Below are 17491 nucleotides of genomic sequence, written 5' to 3' on the forward strand. Positions count from 1 at the left end.
ATTTTTTACGGTTACTTTAAGATTGAAATTAAGTGTTTTTTCAAAAAATTGATGTAGAATAATTAAACAAATATGAAAGAGTTAAACTTTGGGTCATACTTGTTTTGTACGTAAAAATTTTGAAAGAGCATAAATAATCACATAAACAGCCACACTATAGTTTCGGATCTGAAACGTAGAACATTGTTCTGTGATGTTCTGTGATGAAACGGTAATGTAACATGATTGATTTACTTTTAACCAGGTAAAGAAATGTATAAGATTATTTAAAAGCATGATTAAAAAACATAGTTTTATTTAATTTAAATGGAAAAATAAGGCAAATAAGAATAAAATAGGACTTCAAATGAATATTTTCTGTTAGACATGAACAACGTGATCTAAAAAACGTGAATAAAACACAGATACAGGTACAAAAATGGACATACTGTATCACATGATCAAAAAATTCATTCGTTTCAAAAATATACAAATTGGAAATAACAGCCATGTTTCAAGCTCTCAAAAATTGTCACCCATTTTCAAGACTTGCCAGAATGAGAAGACGTGAGAAGAAAAAAATGTGATTTGAAATATAAATACGTTAAGTTGTCAATGCAAAATGGAAACATAAAGGTGAGAAACAAAACTAAAACAGCGTCCGAGAAAGAAAAAAAGAATAAAAGCAGAACTAGAAAATATAGTTTCTGTTCTATAAACAAGAATCTTCCTCAGTGACGAAACTCATAGTTTGTGTTTTAACAATGAGAAATGTTCTTGTTTGTATAAATTAATGATTTATAAATTTAAGAAAGAAATCTAACCATTTCCTTACGGTTGGTACAGCTGATGATCCAGAATAGCAGGTGCTATCAAGCACCGTAGGCAAATGGTTAGCGAACTTTAATTTTCATGTTAATCAGTTAGCAGTCACCCAAAGAATATCGATTTTTAGAATTTAATTTCCACTCCATTGAGCCTACCCGGCAAAAGAAAATAAGGTCATTTTTAATGAGAAAAGGATTAACTACAAATTTAAGAATTAATTGAATCTAAATTGCTAGAAATATATGTGATGTTTATAATAGCATTACAAGTATCGAATTTTATAGAACTGAATCTATAGTATCTCTGCTTATGTGACATTTTTAGTGTTACTTTCACACTCTTTGCTTTATACATACAGAATAAGTACTTCGAGCAGCACGTGCTGAAACTTAAAGAACAAAAAAAAATTTAATTGAGTTACTTTATATTTATAGTCATAAATATAACAAATAAATTGTAATAAATAAGTTAATTTTATGCCCAAGGACATATAAAATAATATATTTACTACGCAAAATACGCTTAGGAATGATTTTGCATTATTATAAAAGATTTTGTAAATCTTGTGTTTCATACAAAAATTTTACCTCTAAGAACAGAAGCACATATTTCTCTCATTTCTTCTTCCGTGTAACCTCGACCCTAAAAATATCAAAAATGGTTAATCAGAAATTATCTAAAATTTCATAAGTACATAAAAATTCGTTAATTTATGTATTCATGATTTGAATTATGTCAATTTAAATAGACTGAATCTGTACCTACGCTTAATTACTAGTAAAAAGGCAAAATGTCTGCAAGCAATTTGTAATTCCTAGTTCTTACTGATTTCTTTCGAATTGAAATTTAATTCGACTATTTACCGTAATCTTCGATTAAAACATGTTCTTGGTTAAGTTAAGGTGAGTTAATAAATCAATGAGTTAATAAATCAATGAGTTAAGAATAGCCAAGAATAAGGTATTCTATTAATCAACGAATCGATATATGCGTTGAGCAATGAATGAAGAAATAAATCGGTTTCAGAATTAATGGATAATCAAATCAATAAATTAATGAATTAGTTTAATAGTAAATGATGGAATCTACGTAACAGCGAAAAATTAAATGGTGAGATCAACATGGCAGTAATACAATAAATGCCAAAAGTGTTAAGTTAACAAATCCATGAATGGACAAGGAAGCGAATTAACAAATGCGTTGATATTCGCTGATTTAGGTCATTTTGCTGACTTCTTTTACAATTATACGTTGATGATTCACTAATTCATAAATATGCTGAGTTTTTCATTTGATTATTTATTTGTAGACATTATGATTCATTCATTAATTCACTGATCGTTCAATGAGTTACTCATTCATAACTGGCTGATTTATTAATCGATTCGTTTATTCGTTTTGTTCTACAAATATAAATCAATTTTATGTTTTAAGCGGTTTCTTTGTGTCATACACGTAGCAAAAATGCTTTTTCACTGAAAATCGCAGTAAACAGTAGAAACAAATTTTTTATTCAATTCATACGAAAGATTAGTGTATGCACATTAAAGATGGATTTCTGCTGTTAAGGGAAATTTTTTTTAATGCAATTGAAGTTAAAATAATGAAGCATAAGTACACTGTAAAAAATTTCTGAGTTATTCACTGTGACAAATATTGCCCCCAAAGTGTCTGTATTTTTTCCGTAAAATACCCTCGCTGACATACCGTAATATTTACTGTAAAATCACTGAATCACTGTAATTAAATAAATATTACTGTAAAAGTTACAGTATAACAGTTTTCGGTTAAAATTAATTTTGTAGACGATGCATACGAAGTGCCACTTTTTACAGTAATTTTTCAGAGTAGAACAACGCAGTGTACAACGCGTAAAATACAAATGACTCAAACTTCTAAACTAAAGATTGGATATTAAACAAGTACGAAATTCAAATTTTGGGGACTTAAAAGGCGAACTATAAAAAAGTTATTAAATTAATACTTTTCTTGATTTAAAAAGAAGTTGCACTTCGAAAAATGCTACTCCATTTTTTTTAAATAAAAAGAATATTTAAAAGTTGAACTCTTTCATGATATTTTTACTTTTTGCTTTGTGTCTAAATGTTACGTTTATTGCTACACAAATTGTTTAATTTTTGTATAATTTGAAAACCCAGTTTTATAGCCATTTATGCTAAATAGTATTAAAAATATATCAAAAAAATTATTTTCTTACTACTCAACTTTGCGGGAAAAGTTAATGAACAAAGTGATTAAAATTTTTTAAAGTAACTTACAGGAGGTCCTGGCAATCCTGGCATTCCAGGTCCACCTCTGTTACCGGGATTACCAGGTATTCCAGGTGGACCAGCAGATCCTGGCATGCCTACAGGTCCAGTTGATCCAGGCGGTCCTCTCTCACCTGATCCACCACGCTCACCAGGCTAAAAAGATTTGATGCATTACTAATAAAAAGCTGGATTTCCAGTTAAAAAATAATATTGTTATAAGTAAATGCTGAATTTTCGACAAACGAGAAAAAAACATAAATTTTGGACTCAAATAAATTTGACGTTAATATTAATGGATCATTTCATAACTATAACTCTTTATTTAGGCTTTTTGGATCTTAGCTGGCTTCTTTACTAAAGAAAAAAAATCTGTACAACTTTAATGAAATTGAAATTAAAAAATATAGATACATTTTTGTAAACTATACTTCTTGTAAAGAAGTGAATCAATACTGAAACAAATTAAAATTCAACGTATTGTAAATTTTAAGGAATATCATAGTAGTTCAGTAATTATGGCACAAAAGGGTACTTCTGCGGAAAAAATTGATATCCAATGTATTTTTTGATAAAAAGCTTTTTTATGTTATTATTAAAGATGCCAGAAATCTTCGTTGTACTCCTCCCCCTTTTTCTTTTGTTGAAAGAAATGGGGGTGATTAAAGGGGATAAAGTAAATTTACCCTTTACACAGCCAAACAAAGCATTGTATTCGATGTTTTTTTAAGCAAAATGGAATGAGACTAATCCCGAGCCTAAAGGACTAATAGTGTAGAAGTTATATTGGTCTCAGACATAAAAAGTATAATTCTGTACTTGTGTCTATTCACGCATTTGAAATTGCTATCTAAACTAGTGAGACATTGTTTCTTACTTAAATTGATTAAAATTGACAATAAAATGAATAGTTCAAAGGTTGAAAGTGTTTTAATGTATAAATGTATTACTTTAATGTACATTTACATGTCTTTTATGTACACTTCTTATTATGTATGCAAAATGCGTAAGTGAGTGCAAGTACGAAATTATAATTTTTGTACACAAAAACTTCTATGACTTCTTATTTTATCAATTTCTGTTTTTTCTCGTACACTTCAGCTGGAACAATTACATTGGAAAATGTACCTTACATACTCAAGTAGCCCCTAGATTGTAACAAGTGCACGTTAGTACCTGTCAAAAAAAGTATTTTTTTTTTATAAATTAAAGCTTTTTTTCTCTTTGAAAGTTTTCCTACCCGAAACTAAGTTAACCTTGTTTAAATCATCTTATTTTATTAAGATTGGTTAGATTTTTGCCGAAATCACTTTTTATATTATTGAAATATGATTACAAGATCAAAGTACTTACAAGGGAAACTAGGGAAGTGTGACTCGCCAATTTTGAAATAAACTAGTGGGATGTATGCCTTATGAGGAATAATTTTAGGAGGCAACATTCGTTTCGGCCCATAAATGGTACTGTGAGAGATAAAAAATAATTCAATATGTAGAAAAATCGATCTTTTATCACTTCAATGCAGACTATTAGTTATTGTAATTGTCTCATACTCCAATTAATTATTAATTAATTGATTTGCTTATTAACAAATTAAAGCAAAAGTAGCAAATCAATTATACGATCATTAATTAATTTTTAATTAATTAATTATTAATTAATTGATTTGTAATTACATACTCCAATTAATTTGGAAAATTTTTTGGAAAAAATTTAAAAAATTTGATGTCAATATTTTTTTTCAAAATTAACCTAACAGGTTTTTCTGAAAAACTACGGATATATAAATTTTCGAAATCCATTTTGACAATAAACATGCATTATATAATACGTGAAAGTACCACAAAATTAATTGGAGTATGAGATAATTACAATAACTAATAGTCTGCATTGAAGTAATAAAATACCGATTTTTCTATATATGGAATTATTTTTTGTCCCTCACAGGACCTTCTATGGGCCGAAACGAATGTTGCCCCCTAAAATTATTCCTCATAAGGCATACATCCCACTAGTTTATTTCGAAATTGGCGAGTCACACTTCCCTAGTTTCCTTTGTTAGAGAAATGGAATAAAATAATATTATGGAATTTAATTTGCTTATATTTTTATTAAAAAATGTTAAATAATAAAGAATAGAAAGTTTACAAATACTGTTTTCACAGTTTTCCCTAACTGTTTTTTTTTTATTTAAAGTTTTCCAATGCTATTTTTACATTCTTTTTCATTTCATTTCGTCACATTGCTACACGTTTGTAGCCAACCACTCTGGATACATTTATGAATTTTCGGAGAAAAATTGTTTATTTAGTATAATTTATATAAATATACTAAAAAATAAGCTAAAATTGTTTTTAGTTTTTATGTCAAAAATGAGGAAAGAATTGAATTGAATTCAATTCAGTATATAATTTAGAAAGTTGAAAATATTTCCTTTAACCAAATTTAAAACCAATTATTATATCATAAAGAATCATTTCAGTTGCAGCTGGAGAGGCCGTTTTATAGAGTTAAATTTTTATTGATCTTAATTTTAATGAATCTGAGAGAAAGGTACATAAAATATAGCTGTTTTAATTTGATATGCATAAGAGGTAGAAAGCATCCTTAAATATCGAAAATATAATACAATACCATTCCAGGAGGTCCCATAGAACCAGAAGTTCCCTAAAACAAAAGAAAATAAAGCATTTTTTTTTAAATAAAGTTAGTTATGGTAAACTTCACAGTTGTATAAAAAACTATTATTAAATACTTTTCAAATCATCGTTACCTGTGGACCAGGCAGTGGTACTAAACCTTCAATATCATAGCTAACAAGACCACTTTCACCCTGAAAGTAAAAAGGGTTACATTATTTTGAAATAAGATTTATGTTTCAATTCAATATATAATTAAGCATCATTCATTAATTATTATCAAATTATCTTACCTTAGGTCCAGGGGGACCCGGTGGACCTGGAGGGCCCTGAAAGTATAAATCACATATTATTAGAATGTATATAACTCGCTTTTAACTATTAGTTTACTCGTTATTAACTATTAAATCATTAGAATAATGAGAATTAACAACACGAAAATGGAGGGAATGCTAGAGAACAGAATGAAATAGGGCAAATAGTTTTCGAGTAATAAAATGTCATAGTTTGAATTTCTTTTTTCTTCAAGAGCTATTTGACCGATTTCGATCAAAATTAAAATTGTTTTCTTTTAAAATTACAATGTTTAAGAAGAAAAAAGTATTTCTATATTTTGCAATTATAAAGGTTTCAGATTATTAATAACTGAATGAAAGAAATTTTTAAAAAAAAATTATGTAATTATTTTTGGAATAGCGAAATTTAGAAGAGTGTGCAATTTTGATTTTTAATTTTCTGGAATAATTCCAAAGATACGGATAAGTAAGCAAAAAAGGAAAATTAACATTAAAGAATATAAGAAAGCTGTTGAATATTGTACGGAAAGTTAAGAATTTAGTTACAAAAATTGCCAAAAGATGGAGGTAAACTCTGTAAAGAGTTCTGTAAAACAATACAAATATCGCAGGGCTATAATCCAACCTATAATATTCTACACCAGAAAAAAACATTGTTTAACCAAATATATTGTTTAAACCTCCTAAATTGGTACGACAACCTTCTTTCACATTCTAGCACTAGAATTGACAGGTTACGTACATCAATTAGTTGCAGCGCCATCTACAAGCAATTTTTGTAACTAAATTAAAAAAAATTTCTGTAAAAAAAAAAAAAATATTTTACACTTTTTACGGCAAACATACTGTTTGTTTAATTCCTCAATCACTCTTTGTTTTCGAGAGTTTAATTTTGAATTGGGACAGTCATCTGCAGGATATCCTTTTGAATGGGAAAATCCGATCATTAGATAAAAAGCTATTGATGTGTCTTTTTTTTAAAATTCTGTTGTATATTAAATGGTGTGCATTTAACCAAAGGTGTAAAGATAATTTATCAGTGTTATTTTAATTTTTAATTAATAAAATTTAATTTCTTTATTCTAAATACGAGTTTGGTAATAAAATGTTAACTTTTGAAGCTGGAATTTCAGATTCCAGTTTCAGCTATGGCTGGTTGGTAGCTCAACTTTGGCTTTCCTAATACCATCTGTTTTCTGAACTTATTTTCTCTAGCAGTAGATTGATTACGAGCAATAGATGTTCCATATTTTATTTTGTTATTATTTTTTTTTTTTTTTTTTGGATTCTCAGTTCAAGACATTTTTAAAATTGTTTTACTTATTCATATATGACTACTATGACTGTAAAGAGTTACCCGCGTGCCCTAAATAAGAGCGGGACGGGGAAAATTTTCCATGACTGTAAAGAGTATGAAAATATCTTTATGCTAATTTTTTTCCGTAACTATTTTCAAATAAACTAGGAGGCTTCGCCCCCTGCTCGCCAACCCCCGGAACTGCTGTCGCAGTTCAGTTCGGATTGCTTCACAATCCGATGCTCGCTCTTTGGATACGTTCTTAACGTCTAGCTTTTGTATACTTTTTTGAACACTGAAGTTCCGAAAACTTTAACTGTAGAAAATTCTAAACCTGTGCATTTCAATATTAATTTGAAATTGCAAAAAGTTCACATATTTTTCTTAATCACACTATTCTAGATTTCAGTTGTTGAGAAAAGTAACTTTTGTAAGTTTTGTTTTAAAGTCTTTCCCACCAGAGGGCTAAAACCATGTGTTGTAAAACAATATGAAATAGTACTGAACGCCGGATGTAAAGCATCGGCTTCGATGAAGATAATTTTGTGAGAATTTTTTTGATAATTCTGTGAGAATTCACCCGATTAGACATGATATGCTCACTACGTGCTCTTGCGCGCCGAAGCCTATCAATTAAAACGTATTAGCGTTTTATATAATATAGATTAGCCATATGATGCTCACTACGTGCTCTTGCGCGCCGAATCCAATCAATTAAAAATGAAAACTGCTGCCAACGCGAGAAAAGAAATATCATCGGTTTTATTGATACATACATACGTACGTATTAGCGTTTTATATAATATAGATTATATAAATTTTAAGACAATTTAGAATTTCTTCCAAATGCCCCGAGAAAATACTTATATACGAAATGCTTGTACCCGATTTTTAAGTTTTACAAGTTTTGACTTTTAAAAAAAAGATATAGTAGAGCGAGATTTTAACTGATAAAGAGAACGGCGTATATCCGGTCACATAATTTAATGAAAAAGCGCCACAACCGGAGTTTCCTTACATGTAAACTGGAACGAAGTACCTCTATAGTCATAGTCTGAAAAGAAAATAGCTAGAGCTCAAAAGATTTATTTTCTTCTTTGGAAAAGAGAACAATTTTAGTTAGTTTAAGAAAGAGATCGTAGTGCTGAGTTCCGTATCCGTAGTTCCATATCAGAAATAACCTATTCAATAAACTTCAATTTCAATCTCATTTACACCTCGTAAATTCAACATCATGAAGAGCTAAGCAATACTTATAGTTGAAATAGGGTGTAATGTATTCTGAACTAAAATAGACTTATTTACTTGAAATGAAGAAAAAATAACCTCTCTACGCCTCAAAAACAACCTCTCAAAGTTGATTGCTCTATGGTATAAATCCATCTACATCAAGAGAACCTCAAGTGTGAGTGTAGCTACATGCACCTTGATTATAAATCTGGAGAGGTTTTACAAATCCCTTTGTTTTTATCTTTCATTCAAGCCTGGCTTGTCTTGAGAATGGGTGCCTATTTTTGAACGTTCGATAAATGCCATCATTGTTATTAACATCTTCATTATTGATTATCATTACCCTAGCATCTTCATATCTTTTGATGAAAATAAATTTTATATCATTAAGCATATTTTTTACTGAAAAGCGTTATTTCATAGAACGTCAGAAAATAATAATACTTTTATTAAGCGCAAACATTAAATCAAATTTTAATGAATTTTTTTTCTTAATATTATATTTATAAATTAATTATTACATCAGAATATTTTAGGTGTATAGAAAATCTGCTCTTCATTTTAACTGGATAGAAGCTATTATAAATACATTCTGAATATTTTAACTAAAAGGTTTCTGATTTTTTTTCTTTCAAAGTGCAGAGTAATCAACTCTGTTCTGAAGCATGAATCACTCTAAAGAAACAAATCTTACTTCTTTTCATTTTTCGTTGGAACAAAAAAAAAAGAGCTTTTCAAACTTTTTCATCTTCCGTTCTAGTCTAAAGTTCTTTAAAGCTTCCTTCTCAGTTTCTCGAGGAAGTTATATGATTCTTAAGTTCTTTTATCGATCTTAAATATCGATAGTATCAGTACTCGGCAGTACAAAAGATTCTTAGACAAATCCTTCATGTACTTTTTATTTGAATTGCAGCAAGTAATATTTGTTTGAAATCAGTTCACCTCATTTTAGGATTCTTTTTTTTCTCTCTTTCTTGTTTGGGGGGAACTCAGTAGATAATAAGCTGAAAACAGATATAAAGTTTATCTAAAAATATTCGGCTTGTTAAAGGAAAATAATATTTCCTGCTTTCTTTTCTTCTTCGCAGAAATAAAAACCACTAGACATATTGGAAATAAATTTCTCTAATTCATGTATCTTTCAGATGTAATAGTAAAATTTTAAAAAAAAGTGATTTATTTTTTATTGGAAAAATGATTTTTCCCCTATGACATTGAGATTTTTAAAGTCAATAAATATGTAAGTCAAATAAAAAATTGAATAAGTCAACATTTAATGCAAGCTGCTTGCATAAATATATCCATACTAAATAATTTCTATTGAAACCTAAAAAATTAAAGTAAACTAACTATTCTTCTTCTGTTTTCCATTGTCTTACTGGTATTTGCTTATATTTATCAATAAGAGATTTTCAGAAAAAACGATAGGGAAAAGTTACCGATTGCTAACATAATTTAAGTAGCCTCTCATTTATTGATTTTATTGTTTATTAATTGGTTATTGATTCACCAAGTGACGATTGTTTTTTTTCAGGTCTTCAGAGAGAGAGCATAACGATTTTAATGAACATGTTTTTAAATCAACATTCATTTTTTGTTCTAATTTACATTTGAAAATAAAAAATTAATACATAAAACGTTTGGCATTATTATTAATGTATAACTAAAATATGTCGAAATATAATTATTAAATCAAAATATAATAATAATTAAAACATGTCAAAATTAACATTTTCTTTTAAGAATTCTTTAAATTCAATATTTATATCCATCTTACTCAATCTATAGTTTCTTACAAAAACATTTTAGACCCAATCTATAATGATTAGCAAAATTTTTACTATATAGGTAAACAATTTGTTTACGTTATATTCTGATTCTGTTAAGTTAGCTGAAAATTGTTTTTCATATAATTTATGTTTTAATTGTACAACGTGTCGTAATTATTACTGTATGAAGTATGTAACCCATTTGTAATTTAGTAGTTTTACTTGAAATGGTGTAAAAAAATATCTACTTACTGAAGGCCCTGGAAAACCGACCAATCCAGGTAATCCAGCTGGACCAGATGGACCTACAGGACCCGGTGAACCCTAAAAGGTCAGAAAAATAATATTATATTAATAATAGTACATGCTCATTTAATTAATAAAGTGGTATTGAATTATGATATAAATGGATAAAGCGCCTTCACTTAATCATGTGGTACCATATTTTCAAAGAAAAAATACATTCATGACTTTCTGGTGTGTAAACATTAAATTACTCATCATCATCATAGTTGGCCAGACAGCCCAATGTGAGCCAATGCCTTCCTCTAAAGATATCTCCACGACTTCCGATTTATCTTTGATCTCCAATTTTTTTCATTAATTACGAGAAAATCAGACTCCACTGAGTCAACCCATCTCAATCAACCCATCTCAATCGCTGTCTTCCCCGCTTTCTTTTTCCTGCGGGTGTAAGAAGCAGTATATTTTTTATTGTGTTGTCGTCACTCATTCGAATCACGTGGGCGATCCAATTCATTCAATTTCTTTTCATGTATTTAATAATATCAGATTGTTTATAAATATTCTACAGTTCAAAGTTGAATCTCCTTCTCCAGTTATTGTTTTCATTTACACCACCAAGTATACTCCGCAAAATCTTTCTCTCAAAAATTGCGCTACAATTTTCCTCCAGACATCAAATTACTATTAAGATGTTATTTTTTAAATCCTTAATTGAATAAGCTATATTTCAACTAAATTCTCAAAATTTATAAGAATTATTTTTTCATATGTTGTTTTCGTATATAGTGAAGTCAGCTATGTGATTGCATTTACAATTCTTATCATAAATTCGTGTGTGTTTATAAATTCAAGTACGGTAAACAGATTTAATTTATGTAATATTACGAAAATAATTCCCAATTAAAAATAGATTAATAAAACAATAACAGAATTTACATTTGAACACTACTTAAAAATACAAAGAGGGACATATAAGTCTTGACTAACATTTTTTTCTCCATATTATTGATGATACCAGGTAGCAACATAAGTAGAATTACATTTCGTTTTTCTGTGCCAGCAATTTGCTTATAAAATGAAAGAGAAATTGCATGTGGTTTATTTTTCCTTTCGAAAAGTAAATTTTTTATTCTCATCTGAGGCCATTTCTTATTAAAATGTCCATAGAAAATCATTGAATTCTTCATGCTTTCTTAGATTAACATTCTAACAACCAGTTTACTGCTTACTCAATTTTTAATTTTTAATTAATTTAATTTCTTTCAAGAAGAGCACTTCCCAAAATATTATGACAAATCATTAATCAATAATTATTGGGTTGTTTTTAATTTATTTAAAAAATAATAAAGTATTTAAAATATAATAATGACGACACATATTAGAAACAAAAGAAAAATAATGGTAATCCAAAATTTTTTTGAGTTTGAAAAATGCAAAAATAGTTTTATAAAAGACAAGTCTGACCTACAATGTTGCCCATAAGCAATAACAATAAAGAAATAAAAAGTATAATAACTTACAGAAGATCCTGGATGCCCTCTGAGGCCTTCTGCACCTCTTGACCCCTTTTCGCCCTGATCTCCCTAGAATTAAAAAAATCAGAATTATTCCGGTAGCACTAATACTGAATTGGTTGGTTGGTTGGTGTCGTATCCTCTATAGAATCATATTTCATGGTGTGCTTGAATAGTTTTTGTTATTTCTATGGCATTAAAAGAATACAAATCCTCTTCTGTGGGGTAGTTTAAGAGGTGAAGGCCTGCAGCGACTGCAGGGCAGTTAAAAACATGATATGGTGTCAGTTCCACATTAAGACAGTTGCCACAGTTTTATATTTTCTAGTCTTATCTGTAGAAATTTTCATGTTTTTATGATGTTTTGTTCTTAGTCTGATGAGAGTAGTGGCTGTCTTCCTATCGATGTCAAGATTAGTTATTTGATCGTGGGCTTTGATTTTTAAAGGGGTGAATAGTCTTGACTTTGCATAAGCATTTGCATCTGCCAACGTGGTTGGGATTGAGTTTTGATTTAGATCTCTGGCATTTTTAGCCAAGGAATCAGCTATTTCATTAAACTCTAGGTTCACATGGGCGGGAATCCACTGCAAGAAGCAATTTTTCCGGAGGCGCTGAAGTTGTCCAAGTTGTTCTATGATATTCAGGACAAGGCTTGAGGTACCTTTGCTGAGGGCCTGAATACTGAATTCAAACTATTAATTAACATTCAGATTATTTAAATTTGTTGCTTTAATCTTTAATAAAAGCTGTAGCAAAGATTTAAGTCGATTGATTGGAGTCATTCAATGCGAAATTAGCCATTTTGTTTTTAATGAGTATCCTAATTTTTAAATCAGCTCAATTTAAATACCTTAGTTCGACCAACTTAATTAACGGAATAATATCCGTTGTTTGAATCAACAGCATTGATACATTTATTGACAATCAACAGCTTTGATTGATTTGAATGAATTGAAAGAATCATACTCATTTATTGACAATCAACAGCTTTGATTGATTTGAATGAATTGAAAGAATCATACTCTAGCTGTTAGTTCAACTGAAATATTGTACTCCATTAATTTGAATCAACGTGATATAATATGTTCTTTATAATTAGCTTATATAAAACAGTATAAGTTTCAATTAGCTCAGAACTAGTTGATTCGTATCAGCTGATAAAAATATAATCTGTTGGCATATTTTTATTGTACCTTTGAACAAGAATTCTTAAGTCGATCTGATTAAGTTTAATTATTCTGTTATAAAACAGACTGTTATTCGTTCTTTTGATAGGTTGAATTGACACAAGTCACATAAACTACGCATATATAATAAATAGATTCCAATCTTTAATTCAAGTAATTAATTCAAATAAGTTGATGCATTTTTTTGATTCGAAAGAATTCTAGAAATCTAATTTGTTACTATTGAGTTAATCGAATCAAATATGCTAGTTGTGTCTGATCTGTTGATTTTATATAAATTATTTATTTTAATAACATAAATTAAATAATATAAATGATATAAATTGGCCTTTAAATCAACACTTAGCTTAATTTGTTGGTTAGTAGACCGTAAAATGATTCATTTGCTTTAACTATGTCTGTAGATTTACCTCAAACTCCATTATCTAGTCTCCATAATGAAATATAAATTAAATCTAATACGGAAAAATATTTTAAGACCTTTGATTATTGTTTTAAAACTATGAGTTGCACTATATTTATTTTTCAAAACATTGTGAAATAAATTATGGTGAAATATAATTTACAGACAAATTTTAAGAAATTCAATTTGTCCGCGTCATTTCAGAATATTATTTGTGCTAAACCTGTTATGATATTCCCAAATCGGAAATATTTTTCTTAACTTCCTGTCTACGAAATATCGAATATAGTCATTAGAGAAAATAGAGACCAATGGAAGAACGCGCTCTTGATGATTTAGTGTAGACGATAATCTAATATTCTATGCAGCGCCACACCTAAGAACGTGTCGAAAATTAGTTTCATATATGGACAAAGAATCAAGGTTAGTCTATTTTGGAAGCACTGACAATTTCTTTTTCAATTTTTATTTTACTTGTTCTGAGATTTCGTATATTTTTATTTCACTTGTTCTCCGTACCTTGGGTCCGGGCTTTCCAAATGGTCCTGGTTTTCCTGGAATTCCTGCCTCTCCCTAAAGCAAAATAAAGGAAATATTATCGGTGGTGAATTAGCTCTGAAAATCATTAAAAATATTTTCTTTGTTTATTGAAGAAGATAATGCTTTGATCAAATTTACTCACGGGCAATCCATCTGGACCACGTGGACCTGCTTCACCTTTTATTCCTCTTGGACCCTTGAATTATTAAAAAAATTAGTAAACAATTTTATATAATTAAACTATATTTACTTTTAAAAAGAAATTAAATTTGTCTTGCTATTCTGGATGTGACTAGTTAAATAAGTTTTAAAATATAAAAAAAAAATGAAGAAAATATTTTCATGGCACAAAAGAAATACTGCTATTTAAGCATGCTTCTTCTTTTATACTGTGCTTGAGCGTGTAAAATGTAATTTTTTTACTTAAATTTGTAGAGAATCGTATTTAAAAACTAATAAAAAAAATCCGGTTTGAATATTTTAAAAAGTTTAAAACAATTTTCCAAGTTGTTTTCGTACTCTTTAAAACAAATCTCAAAATGATAAGGGGTTTTCCCTTAATTTCATTTTCCACTGTCAAACAAGATTTATTTAAAATGACACCGGCATTGCTGGGGATCATCCCCCATAAAAGTGACTTTCCGTTACCATTGTTTTCTTTCCTTATACAGTAATATTTCGGTGCATGAATGTTTATTGTAAAGTACACTATCTACCAATAAGTACTTGGAAACCTATGCAAATGACTATATCTGTGGTCCTGAGGTACGTCACGCTCTCCGCCGGTATATATCGTGTAGGGAACAACATCGGCATTAGTCCCATGCAAGATACCTACTGCACTATTTTGGATGACAATGTGCTTCCTACGTTGTGGCAGTTTTACGGGGTGGACTCTTGCTACTTCCAGGACGACACTGCCAGCTGTCATGTTGCGAGGGTCACCAAGGCTTGGTACGGTGTCAATGGGGTTAATTGAATGGACTGGCCTGCCCAGAGCCCAGACCTGAACCCTATCGAGAATTAAGGAGTGTACGACCCGTCTAAAATCGGTGAAGGAACTTGCATGTCTTCTCCAAACCGAGTGGAAGAAAATACCATTAGTCGTCACGCAAGGAAATATGCCCCGGAGGGTTCACGCTGTGATTGCCTCCCATGGAGGCTCTACCAACTATTTATTATGAATAAAGTTTTACTTTATTCATAATAAATAGAAAGAAAATGTTTTACTTTTCAATCACACGTGTCCAAATACTTATTGGTGGATAGTGTATTATCATTTGGTAGTTAGTTTTGAAACCTCCTTAGAAGAAACCCCTTAGTTAAAACCTCCTTTGAAGAAACCCCTTAGTTGAAACCTCCTTAGTAGAAAACCCCTAATCAATTCGAGTTTCTTTTAAAAAGTACAAAAACTACTTAGAAAATTGCTTGAAACATTTAAAATTTTTAAGATATTTAAATCAGTCTTTTTTCATTATATGTCTAATGCATTTAATTACAAAATTTTAAACAAAAAAAAAAATTGGTAAAATTTTTCGCACACTCTCAGTGTATAAGAACTGCTTTAATTACTTATTTATTAAACAGTTTTAAACAAGTATTTTTCGAATTTTAAGGAAAATTTTTTTTAATTAATTAATCTAAAAATTTGCTTAATTTTATTGAAAATTTTAAATTTTAAATTTGCGGTAAAAAATCGCTAGATAAAAATTTTGTTTTTTTATAAAAATGTCTATATTTCCATTCATAATTACGCTAAAGTTACGAAATTTTGTGCAAATAGTAACCAAAATAATTGTCACAAGTTACAAATTTATTGCTATATTTTATAGCATAATGTGTTCAAAAACACTATTTTCCGTCTGTAATTTAATGTAGGCCTCTCAAATCTCTAAAAAGTTTTCAACTTCATAGAAAAGTATGCGAAATCGCATGATCTAACCACTTCTGAAGGTATAAAATGATTTAAGTATTTCTTGAGAAATATGAAAAAATATATATTCGCAAAAAAATTTTTTTTCCATTATTTTGTCCAACCATTATCCTTATATTATCCTTATTTTATAACTGGTGTTGAAGTTGAATAGCAGGCTATCAATGTTCAACTCTGTAGTCTTATAATTTTGAATCCAATTCAGAAGACACGGGAACTCCCGGCTCAAACATTGGGACAAAAAATGGCTTTTGTGGAGGACTCTAGGGAATTTAATTGAACTAACCCACATTTGTGTTGCAAGGAGAGGAAAACCACAAAAAACTGCCACGGTCAGCCTGACGAGAAAGAGAAACTGACCCATAATCTACCAGCGGGGACAACTGAGAGGATATTTTCCGTCAGCACTGTGGTCAGAGCGAGTCAGGAGCAGAATTTGTGTCAACCAGTCACAGCTGAGACTCGAACCTGGTTGAACCTACTTGAGAGGCGAATACTCTATCCTTTGAAGAACCGCCGCTCTATAAAAAAAAATTTCTTAACCGTCGTTGAACAGTTGACCCAACTTTGAGTTTACGACTACCAATGTTCTACTCCGTAGCCTTGTAATTTTGAAACCAATCCAGAAGACAAGTGAACTCCTGGATCAAGTGCTGGCAGAAATTTGCTTTTGTGGAAATCTTTTTGATGGAGCTAACCGACATTTGCGTTACATAGAGGAGAAAACCACGAAATACTCCTATAATTGGCCTGGTGGCAAGGGGACTTTAAACCATGATCCGTCTACTATACTGAGGATATTTTACTTCAGCACTGTGGTCGATGCGAGCCGGTGATAAATTCAAACCCGGGCTACCCAGTCGGGAGGCGAGAGCTCTATTCCCTGAGCCACCGTGGCTCTTCCATAAAATATATTAAAATTAAAGTGACAAATGTTTAAAAAAAATTTAAACAGAGGGTTAATACTAAAGTATTCAAACTTAATATCAGAAACAAATAATGCCAATTAAAAATTTAATGCATAACTGTAGACAAAACATAAAGCTAACCTTAAAATTTTAACCGTTGCATAACGTTGAAAATATTAACAACTTTAAAGCCTCAAAACATTAACTACCAATAATGAATTCCTACAAATAATCTTAATAATTAGTGTTTAAATATTTCCGGGTTTTATTAAGTTTTACCGCTGTTGTTGGCATTTTCAAATACAATGTTCTTGAATAACATATTAATCTCTTTTTACGAAACAAAGTTATATTCGTATTTCAGCGCTTTTGTGCAATTTAATTAGCGTTAGTTTAAATGTCAGAGAACTGGGTAATAAAACCTCAAAGAAAGGCAGACTTTCAAAGTA

At 29.7% G+C, this 17491-nt stretch overlaps 1 protein-coding gene across 2 annotated transcripts in view; it reads right to left on the reverse strand.

The window, feature by feature from the left end:
- LOC107445377 (uncharacterized) overlaps nucleotides 1-17491 on the reverse strand; it is a 177142-nt gene that overhangs the window by 20779 nt on the left and 138872 nt on the right. For both annotated transcript variants that reach the window (XM_043039898.3, XM_043039897.3), the window contains exons 29-37: nucleotides 14344-14397; nucleotides 14181-14234; nucleotides 12075-12137; nucleotides 10561-10632; nucleotides 6010-6045; nucleotides 5851-5910; nucleotides 5712-5744; nucleotides 3087-3233; nucleotides 1395-1449 (exon numbers count right to left, since the gene is read on the reverse strand). In XM_043039898.3, the coding sequence (XP_042895832.1) occupies nucleotides 1395-1449; nucleotides 3087-3233; nucleotides 5712-5744; nucleotides 5851-5910; nucleotides 6010-6045; nucleotides 10561-10632; nucleotides 12075-12137; nucleotides 14181-14234; nucleotides 14344-14397 (574 nt within the window). The remainder of the gene's footprint in view (nucleotides 1-1394; nucleotides 1450-3086; nucleotides 3234-5711; nucleotides 5745-5850; nucleotides 5911-6009; nucleotides 6046-10560; nucleotides 10633-12074; nucleotides 12138-14180; nucleotides 14235-14343; nucleotides 14398-17491) is intronic.

Source organism: Parasteatoda tepidariorum, chromosome 1 (assembly GCF_982258835.1).
Source record: "Parasteatoda tepidariorum strain Cologne lab strain chromosome 1, Ptep-v5.0, whole genome shotgun sequence".
NCBI classification, from domain to species: domain Eukaryota; kingdom Metazoa; phylum Arthropoda; class Arachnida; order Araneae; family Theridiidae; genus Parasteatoda; species Parasteatoda tepidariorum.